This window comes from Melopsittacus undulatus, chromosome 4, assembly GCF_012275295.1.
Source record: "Melopsittacus undulatus isolate bMelUnd1 chromosome 4, bMelUnd1.mat.Z, whole genome shotgun sequence".
Taxonomy (NCBI): Eukaryota; Metazoa; Chordata; class Aves; order Psittaciformes; family Psittaculidae; genus Melopsittacus; species Melopsittacus undulatus.
In genome coordinates this window covers 17,578,160-17,590,787 of record NC_047530.1, presented here as the reverse complement: position 1 = coordinate 17,590,787, position 12,628 = coordinate 17,578,160, and the positions used below count along the sequence as shown (strand labels likewise).

General features: G+C 37.1%; 1 protein-coding gene across 1 annotated transcript in view; it reads right to left on the bottom strand.

Annotated features, from left to right (window-relative positions):
* Window positions 1–2,938: 2,938 nt before the first annotated feature.
* Window positions 2,939–12,628, bottom strand: part of LRRC9 (leucine rich repeat containing 9) — a 43,958-nt gene continuing 34,268 nt past the window's right edge. The window contains 6 exon segments of the mRNA XM_034061301.1: window positions 2,939–3,114; window positions 3,614–3,797; window positions 6,686–6,778; window positions 9,369–9,575; window positions 9,971–9,980; window positions 10,212–10,327. Of these exon segments, the coding sequence (XP_033917192.1) occupies window positions 2,939–3,114; window positions 3,614–3,797; window positions 6,686–6,778; window positions 9,369–9,575; window positions 9,971–9,980; window positions 10,212–10,327 (786 nt within the window).

Here is a 12,628-nt window from a genome sequence, read left to right as displayed (position 1 = left end):
TCCATGATATTTTCCCAGTTCAGTACAAATGAAGAATAATTAAGTCAGGTTGTGGAGCTCTTGGAAAAAATATCAACCTACTATATAGTAAAGATGCAGAGATCAGACTCTGCCCTCCATTTTTCCAGAACAAATCTGAAGAAATCATACTGCATTCTGGCCTATTGTCAACTGAATTCTGAGATTTTATTGCAGATTTATACCAGAGTGAGTCAAACCAGAACAAACCAAAGGTATCTCTTTGAGTCTCACAGGATCCAGATATTCTGCATGCGTGTAACTGATTTCTTTACTGAATTAAGTAATTTCATTGCATAAATATAATACTAATTTTAATCCTACTGCTAATCAGCTATCACATTCCCCATATGAACAGACAATTCACAAATGACAAGCAGAGGAATATGACATTAATTGTTCATAAGCATCCCCTTGCATCTCTTAACTCCAATCTAACTTGTTGATTTCTCTGGATAAGGAAAAAGCTTTTAACCCTGTTCCAGTTGTGATAAGATGAAAACAGTACCGAGCTAATACTAGGGAGCACATGCCTCAGAATGTGACTGGAAAGAAACTGTAAGATAACAGCATGTTATCTTATTATCAGTCTCATCTACAAGCAGCTGATGGATGAAGTGATTGACTACAGCTGTATGCCATCAAAGAATAAAAAGCTAACACACTTACAATATAGGTGTTTCCATTTGAATCCAAATTATCTTTTTTAATCGTATTTTTTAGTAGATTTTGCCTTCCATTGAAATATAATTTATAACTATAAATGTTTTAAAATTAACAAAATGAAGTGTGGAAGATCTTAATATTCAGACAAGCAAACACATCATATTCTATTTGAAGCAGGGACTGTAGTGGAGACTCCAGTGGTAAAGTGAAGAGAAACTGTTTTTCACGTTATGGAAGGATTCAGACTTCTTTTGCGCATTGAACAGTACATTAGCTGCTCTCAAATAGAATGGGAAAATTCAAGTAAATCTATTTGTTACTTTTTGAAATAAAATGAGGTGAAATTCTGTCTTTTTAGAGCTTTGCCTTCCTGTGTGGGTTGTTTCTTCTGATCCTAACAGAAAATACACACGCTTTAAACTTTAAAATATATGTATTTCAAGGGAAATTCATACCTTAGACATAGACCACACTTGAATAAATTACTTGGCAGTAAATTTAAGTTACTTGTAAAAATCATTCACAGGTGTTATGATTCACTAGGTCACATACAAGCCTAGGACCAAAAAATCAGTTAAATCCTAAAGATAACTGTCTTATATGCATCCACCACTCATCCATCCTGTGGCCTCCACTGCTTATTTTCATACAAGAATTCCACATGCAATGGCTTACTACCATAAACTTGTTAATTGAATGTTAGCTGTCTTAAGAAATATCATGATTGTATGAGATCTTGAGTATCAGTGGAGCAAAGGACACTGGGCTGATTCTAGGCACTGAAAGAGCTTTGTCAAAAGACCTGAAGCAACCTTAAAGCCTTAAAACTTTCTGGACTCAAGAAACTAGGATCTTCCTTCCTACATAGATACACAGCCAAAGTTGAACTTAAATTACTATCCAAACTGTTTATCTACCAAAGATTCAGGAAGAAATGTTTGCGTTCATATGGTTTCTGGTGATGGAATGCAAGTATAAGTTTAGCTTAAATGACTACTGTAGTCATCTTGCTTTGATGTATCAGTGAATCTTCCTTGAAATTCAAAAAAAACAAGTATACTGTTTAAAGGCAGATCCTGTAGACAGAAATAGTGGAAAGTATCATGTAACAGCATTCTTGTTTCATTTTTATTTTAGAGTTGTGTGAAGAATTTCTGATTATTAAGAAAATAAAAATAGAAATTAGTAAGAAATATCAGTAACAACTGTAAAATGCTACAAATATCATCTAAGCTAAGAAATTTAGGGAAGGTAATACTTCAAAGAAATTTAACCATGGTAAGGTAAGAATTAGGTTGTTAGCACACCTGAATAGCTTTAACTCTGCCTAAAGAGGTGTCAGGAGATGAAAGGTTGAAAAAAGGCCTCATTTAGCCTAAAACATCACTTCATCTAATCTGGGATGATGTGACTAGTGTTGTTTGGTTAGAGACAAACATTTCTTTTTTACTATCTGGGTGCCTTTGCAGTGTTTTAATTTTAGCATGTTGGATTTAGTAAAAAGTAAGCTTAAATTGGAAACTCCCTGACACTATGGGACTAATATTATGTGAAAAGCAACTGTACATATCGATTCCAGAAAGAATCACCTCACTGACTTACACAAATGATCTTTGGGGAATCTCTTTAGGTGGTAAATATTAGTAATCAAGATGGAAATACAGAAGTCCTAATGCCAGACCTGTTTGTTCACTTCGCTGTCATGGAGAAACGTTTGATACAATAAAAAATGCTGGTTTAACATTCAGTCACACAGTGGCTTGTTCCAGCTGCAGACAGTCAGTAAAATAGTAAGATACTTCTGTTTGCATCTCAATTGTTAGATAAATTTCATCACAGTAACAGCTTTACACTTGCATTTCTGCTTCCCTACCTAATATTTTTAATTATTAAACAAAACTAGACTTCATGCAACGAAAAACAAAGCAACCAACCTGAAAGTGGTAAAATAAGATTTACCATGGATTTGGGATGTACCGGCTAATTTCTATTAGAACATCTAGCTCCATTTTATAGAATAGTCATTATTCTAATTGCAGAATTTTGAATTCTTGCCTAGATGCTTTCTTAAATGCATTCCAAGTTTTATCAGAAGAAAGAGAATAAACACATTTTTTGGTAGATCTGAAAACTGAGGTAAAGACAATGTGGCAGCATTCAGAGAAAGAAAAGTAATGTTTGAAGTGCTTTGGCTGCACCTCCACTAAAAAAAAAAGGTAAGAAGCATAAGCAGTGTTAAGGGCTGGTAACAGCCTCACTGCCCTGCATTTTCTGTGCTGCTCTGATGCAGTTGGCTGGTTCAAGAACTAGCACTAAGATGTACCAAATGATTTAGAAGATTAGTTGCTGCTCCTTTGGCTTGCCTCAGAGCTCTTTCTGCATGGATGCTTCAAAGATTATTTGTTGTAATTCCTGGATTTTTACACTTATCTGTAACATAAAATGAACATAGATATTCCCCTAGACAGCCTCATCCCAGCTGCCAGTCATCAAGTACTGCAATCATTCTTTTATTCTTTATTATTTTTCTCACCAGAACAACATTTTTCATTTTTCTTTCAGTTCCTAGCATAATTTAATTTGCAGATTGAAATGTGTTAATAAATTATTATAATAATTTAAAAAATCCAACCAAAAACCAATCCCAAAGCTTTTGAAAGTACAGAAAAGCTAACTCTTCTGTCAGTGATTCAGACTAAATCTGAAGAACCATCCTAGAAAGCAGAACTGACCAAGATAAGTAATCCTCCAGAAAACACATTCCTCAGCTCTGGGAAGGTTGTGAGAAACTTACAGATTTGCAAGATACCCAGGAAAGATAAAAATGTCCTTGTTAGAAATGCTTTATATGGCCATATAACATGCAGCATGAAGGGGTATAACTATGCTAAGTATTTAGGAATACGTAATCCTGTTTAGTTTTGCTCACTTTCATTTGACTTATTCACTAGAGGCAGCTCAAGTTCATGACCAAATACAAGATCAGAGCCAAATAAATGCTTAATGTTTTCATTCAGATTCCCATTTGTTCTTCAGAAATGGTTATGTCTTGTAAAATTTGCTGGCAGTGCAGGAAACCCAGAGTCCTCTGGAGAGTTTGCAACTGAAAAACCCTTCATAAGAAAAGGAAAATATAAAATACAGTTTACATTTTTTGGTCTTTCTGATAGAAACATCTTTCTGATTTTACAGTAATATAAACAGTAATGATCAAGTTTAGTCAATGGAGAGCCATAAGATCAGTTCTTCAAATTACAGTTGTGAGCTTAAGATGTGAGAATTGCATTTTCCAGATAAGCTGTCAAACACAGAAGCAGTGCAAGTTGTGTACATTAAAAAGCACCAGTAGCTACAAAACTCAAATGCTTGAAATAAAATGTAATCTCTTCAAGAACAAAGCTACTATAATGCAGTGAAACTGGTTTTACTGAAAAACCAATACTTTTTCAAATGTAAACTCATTACAGGGGATGGCTGTCAGGGGGCTGATAAAATTCAGCTTTGAAAGAATCTTTATAGTATTTAAAAATACTTAGTAGTTCATAAGTCTCACTTAGTGACCACCACTTCTTGTACCAACTCATTTAAGAGAGTTGATGCCAGTCTGTGCTGATCTGTTAGTTATGTAAAAACAGGGTACAGTACACTGACAACAGTGATTGATTGCCTCCTGTAAATCATCTCTAGTTCAGCAGTGACAGTGTTAAAAGAGGTTTAACCAATACCATGAAAAAAGAAAATACTATTATTAATAATATTAATACAGAGTGCTCTGGTGCCTACCTAAAACAGTACTAAATGAAGTGCTAACCTACTTTCTGATGGGAAAATCTCTTTTGAAGCTTAAGATCAAAAGCACTTTTTAAGCTTAAACAACACCATACGGTTTCAATTCTTGCTTTCCAACAAGCACTTTAAAAAGCACAACTAAAATGCAACTGACAAACTTGAAAAATCTTTTGTGTTGTTCCACTTGAATGATCTAATGAGAAAATGGCTCAGTTCTGTCGTAGCTAATGAGGTATAACATCTTCACTGAACCTGAATATAAAACAGATACTTCTCTAAAGATCTAGTCTTAACATGCTTCTATTGCTTTACTCATTCTGCCATGTTTTTATTTAAGTGATGTCCAATGAATAAAAGCACAGGTCAGTTTTGAAACAGAACATTTACACATGAAATTACTCAATCCAAAAGTGCTTTGAACTCTGTATACAAGCATTGTGGTTTCAAGTGGGAAAATGTGTTTCACCAGCTTACTAAGGCCCTAAATCTGCAAACAGAGATATTAATGTAGCCAGACAGAGATCTGCGATAACACATTTTTGGCAGATAAAGTTCTGAGACAAAGCTCAAGTGTATGTGAACTTAAACCTATCTATTTCAGCAGTGACCTACTATCAATGTGAAGACAGATTTGGCAAAAGAGTGAAGGTGCCACTAGTATCAGTATCAATAGTATTTGTTCTGGTAGTACCTAGAAGCTGTTGTCCTGATAAAAGGTTTTATTTATACAATAAAATATTTATGCCAAGAGATTTATACAAGGGTTCAGTAAGGATGTAACCCATAGGTGTGGGAGGCATTAAGATAACAGCAAAGGGGTTAGATTCAGTGCATTAGATAGTATTTGCAGCTTAGCAAGAGTTCAGACAGGTTGATGAGGAGAGAATAAAACTGATCATTGTGGTGCTTCTTATAATCATTAGTATTTATGTTTCAAATATGTAAAATAACATGGTTTTATGCTCCATAAATGTGAAACTGAGATATGAAGAGAGAACTAACTTGCACAGCTACTGGGAGCACAGAGTGGGAGCAGAGTCTACATCTCATTATGCTATTGATCCTTATGGGGAAACTGATGGTTAAAATGCATACTGCATTCTTTGAGCTGGAAGGAAATAATTCTGTTCATCAAACAAATATCCAGACAAGTTTCATGCTGTGATATAGAAAACGCAGGTCTGCTGTCGGACAACAAACTCTTTCAGTTAGTGGGGTCTTAGTGATAGACAGAACTACAGAGACAATGAACCTTCTGTTTGTAGGAGAGACGTACTAAGGCTAGCCTCCTCTCTGACTCCTTGCTGTTATTTTCTTGCATTTAGGAAACCTAACAGTGAATCCTACTAAAACTCTCTGTTCAAGTGAATTTATACTGTAAAATGAGATGATGCCTACCCAGTGAATGCAGACAGACTGACAGATGGATGAGTACAAGAAAATAATGAGCAATAAAATTGGTCAGTGACTGTGACAGATAATGGTCACAGCAGATGCCCAACTGTTGTGAAGCTTTCTTTTGGTTTCATAGTCAAACTTCAGGGCAAGGTCTGGAGGAAAGCAACAAAGTACCTTGTTCAGGGATCCCCTTCTCAACAAAGTGTGCAGCAACATAGAAATATGGCAGTGAAAAAGGGTGTTGATAATCAGCAACAGTGGTCAGCTTAAGGTATGCAATTGCATTTCAGGGCATTAGGACAGGACTTCACTCTCAACAAGAATGAACAATGGAGACAAGTGCTTTGATGTGGAGGGGCAGGGGGAACTAACACAAAGCAGCAGGCTTACAGGCAAAGGCATAAATGAAGAGCATTATCTGTGTTAATGTGTTTCCGATGGATATAATGAGACAAGATGGTTTCTTCCAAAACTCAACAATGTGATATTGCATTATCAAATTATAGTTGAAAATAATTATGAACGTAACTATCAGCAAGAAGAGAAATTGGAATCAGGTGTGTCAAGAATCCCAAATAGTAGGCATCTTCCTGGCAGAATGATAGAAAAAACATATTATATATTCTTACACTTACCAAGTCCTGTGGTGAAGAAAGGAAGCAGATAGCATGTCTTTTATTTTTCCTGACTTTACAAAACCTGAGGTTATCTAGAAAGAAAAAAAAATCTGTGTTAATACTACAGTAACCGTATGTGGCACTCCTTGTAGGTGACATGAATATTGTCCTTGGAATTTGAATAACATTTGCTTTACTTGTTCCAGGGGCTCACAGTCTGATCTTATCCTCTCTTCTGCATTTACTGGCAGACAAAACACAAGCAATGAACAGCAGTTCTTGAGAGAACCCTGTGCAAAGAAAATATAAATTAATCCGGTGATGGGGTCCTTGTCCAAGAAATCCATCTGATAGTATCTCTCTCAGCTACATGAGTAGCTGAACCAAATCTTACTCTAATGTTGCTCTCTTAGAAACAGAATCCAAGTTGCAGAAATAGCTATATACCTTTGAGCAACATTTTTTGACTTTAAGTGCCCATGAATAACTGACACTTTTTATTGACAAAGTGGCATGCTGTGGGCAATTTTATACATTCCTCATCAAGTTAGCCTAGACCATGGCAGCTTCTTATGGCCCTCAGCCCATATGAGTATTTGAGTGCATTGTGTGCCTTACAGTGATGGGACTAGGAAACAGCCTTGCAGATGGCCAAGTGTTGAGATGCAGTCTGTGCTGCAGACAGAAAAGGCTAGCGTTATTTTCCTCTTTTAATGTACAATGTTACTGAAAATGATAAGCGATAAGGTATCTCATGTGCTCCTGTGAGACCCTGCTTGGAGTACTGTGTCAGCTCTGGAGTCCTCAACATAAGAAGGACATGGAGCTGTTGGAGCAAGTCCTGAGTAGGGTCAGGCTGAGAAAGTTGGGGCTGTTCAGCCTGGAGAAAAGAAGGCTGCGTGGAGACCTCATAGCAGCCTTCCAGTATCTGAAGAGGGCCTACAGGGATGCTGGAGAAGGGTTCTTCATCAGGGACTGTAGCAACAGGACAAGGGGGAATGGGTTTAAACTTAAACAGGGGAAGTTCAGGTTAGATGTAAGGAAGAAGCTCTTTACTGTGAGGGTGGTGAGGCACTGGAACAGGTTGCCCAAGGATGTTGTGATGGCTTAGTGTGAGGTGTCCCTGCCCGTGGCAGGGGGCTTGGAACCTGATCTTAAGGTTGTTTCCAACCCTAACTATTCTATGATTCTATGATTCTACTAACCAATGCTTACACTGTGAGGTGTACTTCTTAATACTGCATTGTAAACTGGCTGCTGAGCCCAAAACCTTGATACCCTTCATGAGAAAGTATAAGCCTGCAGTTCTAAAGAAGGGAACCTTGTAACAGCAATTTCCCAAGAGGAATCTGTTTATTTTTTTCCTTTGTGAAGAGCATGACTGTTCTTGCCATTACCGGGTAATACTTAGTTTGCTTGACATTCTTGTGTCATTTCATCATCCATTTCAGAAGTCAGTTCATTCCCCATTCAGTATAACCCTTTGAAAGTTGACTTAAAAATGTCATAAGTGCAAAAATATGCTTTTGAGTCAATCACTAAAAACAGAGCTCATGACTGCACCATAGGTACTACTGCTCCAACGTGCCCTGGTCTTCTCTTTTTGCTGTGTTTCTAGCTGTTCTTTAGATGAGAAACTGCTGGTTTATGATAAAAGAAAGTTAAGGGGCATTTAGAACTTGGACTTTCCACCTAATCTTTAAGGGTCTATTTATGTAAGCATGCTGTATGAACTATATTTTCAACTGAAATTTAGAAAGACACATTTTTTCTCAAAACTAACAATGAAAAATTAATTTTGTTTCCATTTATGTTTGATGCTACAGTAAATCTCAGTAGTGTTAAAATACTTGAATATATGAAGCTGAGATGCTACAAACTTTATGCAAACACTTGGCCCCACTGAGCTCTACTTGCACTTTTATGGTTACTAGGAAAGCCTTTTCTACTCCGTGAAAATGTTAGCTGTTTTCTGTCCCATAACTATGTATTCATAAAATCAGAAAGGCTAGAGTTTCCTTTGCCCTGTTGTAACAGTTTGTTCCCAGGGATAAAAAAGGCAAACCAACAGCACTACACTGAAAAACAGAAGTATGTTTGGAAAAAAAGAAACCTGAAATTTCCCTTTGGGACTTTTTCAAGGAGTGATGTGCAAAACAACAAAGAATATGATTGCTATTGAGCCATTTTAAAAATAAAATCAAGTATTTCAGAAATCCTTTAACATTTTTTGATCTTTCTTAACAGATCTGACCTGCTTTGGAATATTGAAAGGACAGCCCATCACTGCAACATACTCACACAAATACATACATTTTAAATTTATCTTGCATCACTATGAAGAACAGCATCCTGTAGAACGAGTGCCTTCTGATCACAGTACTGAACTGAGACAGACACAGTGAGTCAATGTGATCATCATGTATACTGTGAAGCTTTCAGCCTTCAAACAAAAATAGCTCATTCCTTGGAATGACCCAGTTATAATGCAAATCTTTTATAGTTTTATTGATTATAAAAAGTAAATATTTACTGTATAAAATTAAAAACACATCTAGTTTAACAATGCCAGTGAATATAGTAGCTGGATTTCAAAGCTTTGAGATTGCCTTAAGACTGGGAATAACTTGAAGTTTTTCTAGTTCAGATGATTCCTGTCCAAAAGTTAAAAAATACACCGTATGTTAGGAGATCTCAAAAATCTTGCAACTGATATGTATTCTTTTTGGAAAATTACTAAGGCAATTTGGTTTTGGAAAATTACTAAGGTAATTTTGGAAAATTACACAGGCAAATCCATAGAAGAAAATGGGAATTTTGTCCAAAACCAGTCCACCATATTTAATCCACTGAATATAGAGCATTAAAAAAAAACCAAACCTGTTCTTGAGTTCTGTTGGAAGTCCAGAAAAATTTCTGTAATTTTGCCAAAGCTTGTAAACTGTTTGGTTCTCATATTTGGTTTTACTCCAGATGGTGAGTCAGCGGAATGTTCTGTCTAGCTAGTAAACCTTATGAAATCATTGTAATGCAGTTATGGTCCAATACCAACTGCAGAAACTGGAGACTTTGAAGTCCTTCAGTTTGCTCATGTAGTTTCATAATATAGCAAGAGTAAATACATTGCATCTTCTTTAATGGATTTGGATTCCTTTTCAGAAAAAAAAATATATTAAGAAAAAGCAGCTCATAAATATTCTGAATTACTTGTACATTGTTTTGGACCATTGTTTTGGACCACTTCAATGACAGTGGAAACTCTGCTTGATTTCATCTATCTATCTATCTATCTATCTATCTATCTATCTATCTATCATCTGTGTATCTATTAATCTATCTATTCACTAGCTCTGTTTATAGCAATGTTCCTAAATAAAATCTGGACATCTTGAGAAACAAGATTTAGAACAATTTTTATTGCTAGTATTGCTTATATCAAGGAGGAAATTTCCTCAGTATACAACTTGCTTCAGGCCATCAGCTGACAAATACCTCTTCCACATGCTGGTCACCTTTCTCTGCCCTTGTAAGAGACAATTGAGGCATGGTGGTGCAGTATGGAAGAATTTCAGTGCTCAGTATCTGAAGGACCTTGGAGCCAGGGCAAGAATTAAACCTAGGGTATCATTCTTATGGAAGTCAAATCCAGAAAAGACTGTCCGCTACAAATTCAAGGCACAGAGTGACGACTGGATGTAAGGATAGTACTGTAACTGCTAATACCTACCCTGCCAAACCAGACATTTCAAGTTTTTTAGCCTGCTATACTGCAGGTGGGCCACATTAGTAACTCCATTGTAGCCCAGGATCAGGGGCAGTTTTCTACAAATTCTGTATCCCTAAGCCAATAAAGCAAACAGGAGAATGTTGCCATGATTTTCCTTGGGTGAAAGAACTTCAGCACTTCCCATTCCCCTGAAATATAAAACTAAATTATGAAGAGCATATGTGGATGCCTGCAATTTCACTAATCACTAGAAGAGGCTTCATAGGAATTACACCTGTATATAATAAAATAATCTGATGAAAAATGAAACAAATGCACTATTTGGAGGTGGAAGTATATCCAGTTCTGCTCTGTGGAAGATAGATCAAGTTTTCCGCATCCAGACCATCAAAATCAAACAAATAAATAACCCTCCTCCTCTGGTCACAGAAGTCTGAGGACATGAAAAGAAAACAGCTGTAAACTGCTGTTTAATTTAGTAAAATACTTACGGCAACCCTTGTGTTTATTCTCACAACAGTTGAATGACAATAGGGCAAAATAAAACAACATGCACTGTTCCAGTAACTTGCCTATCAAAGCTTCATTTCTGTTACATCTGCCCTGTAATTAGGTAGCATGAGCTAATGATAAAGAAAGAGAAGGGGAAAAAAAGAGTTCGAATTTGAGCTTTGCTTCTGCCTTACTACCCAGCTAATCACAGAATCACAGAATCCCGAGGGTTGGAAGGGACCTCGAAAGATCATCTAGTCCAACCCCCCTGCAAGAGCAGGGTAACCTAGAGTACATCACACAGGAACTTGTCCAGGTGGGCCTTGAATATCTCCAACGTAGGAGACTCCACAACCCCCCTGGGCAACCTGTTCCAGTGCTCTGTGACTCTCATAGTAAAGAAGTTCTTCCTGATGTTAACGTGGAACCTCCTATGCTCCAGTTTACACCCATTGCCCCTTGTCCTATCACTGGATATCACTGAAAAAAAAGAAGCCTAGCTCCATCATCCTGACACCCACCCTTGACATATTTGTAAACACTGATGTGGTCACCCCTCAGTCTCCTCTCCTCCAAGCTAAAGAGACCCAGCTCCCTCAGCCTCTCCTCATAAGGGAGGTGTTCCACTCCCTTCATCATCTTTGTGGCTCTGCACTGGACTCTTTCAAGCAATTCCCTGTCCTTCTTGAACTGAGGGGCCCAGAACTGGACACAGTATTCCAGATGTGGCCTCACCAAGGCAGAGTAGAGGGGGAGGAGAACCTCTCTTGACCTACTAACCACACCCTTTCTAATGCACCCTAGGATGCCATTTGCTTTCTTGGCCACAAGGGCACATTGCTGGCTCATGGTCATCCTCCCATCCACCAGGACCCCCAGCTCCCCTTTCCCCTTCACTCCTTTCCAGCAGGTCAACCCCCAACCTGTACTGGTACGAAACAATGTGCTTAGCAACCTCAATTTCTCTAAAACCACTAAATGTTGGCGATTGCTGAGCAGGTAGTAGATCTGACTTGATTACATTCAAACATCACAAACAAAACAATACCTAAACTGTGTGTTAATATGTAATATTAATTTGTGTTAGATATGGAAATATGTACTGTGCATATTTTACCTTTTACACAGGCTTCTCTCACAGGGCTACAAAACCTAAGTGCTAGTTCAGCTTCCAGAGAAAGTGTCAAGAGGATCTGGGAAATGTTTAACAACCTTTTTGTTCCTAGAATATTTCACAGTTGAGAAAGAATGCAACAGTCAATAAGAAGATAGTATCTACTTAGTGGGAAATTAAAAGCAGCTATAATAAATGGGAAGAAAAAGAAATTGACAGTAAGAAGTTTAAACTTAAAAAAAAAACAAACCAAAACCAATGATGAAAAGAACAAATGCACATAAGGAGAAAGTGAGAAACAGTTTAAAAGTATATCAAAACCAAAAGGAATCAACAATGGTACTGGATCATTACTAACTGAAGATGGTAGAAGAATCAATAAACACGAAACAAAGCACAGCTGTTTCATAAATACTTCTGTGCTGCATATGTGGAAAAAAAAGGGAAATGGTATTCATATCATACAGTAATAATGATGTGATCTGCATGCCACTATTGATTTGAAGACTGTTAGGTAGCAGCTACTGAGATAGAATCTGACATGTTTAAATCAGTGTCTCTGAGTATGTCACATTTGAAAAAGCCAGCTGAGAAACATGGAGTACTTATGTTGATTTGCTCTAAGTTTGGGAACACTGGCCAAGTTTCAGTGGCCTGCAAGAAAGCTGAATCTTTTCGTTATTTAAAAAGGGAGGGCAGAGAAAGCTGGAAAGCATTAGTGTAAAAAAAAAAAAATCCTCCCATCAACAGGAGAGGCATTTGCACAGTTACTGAACTATTATTTCAAATCCTTTTTGAGCCCCCATT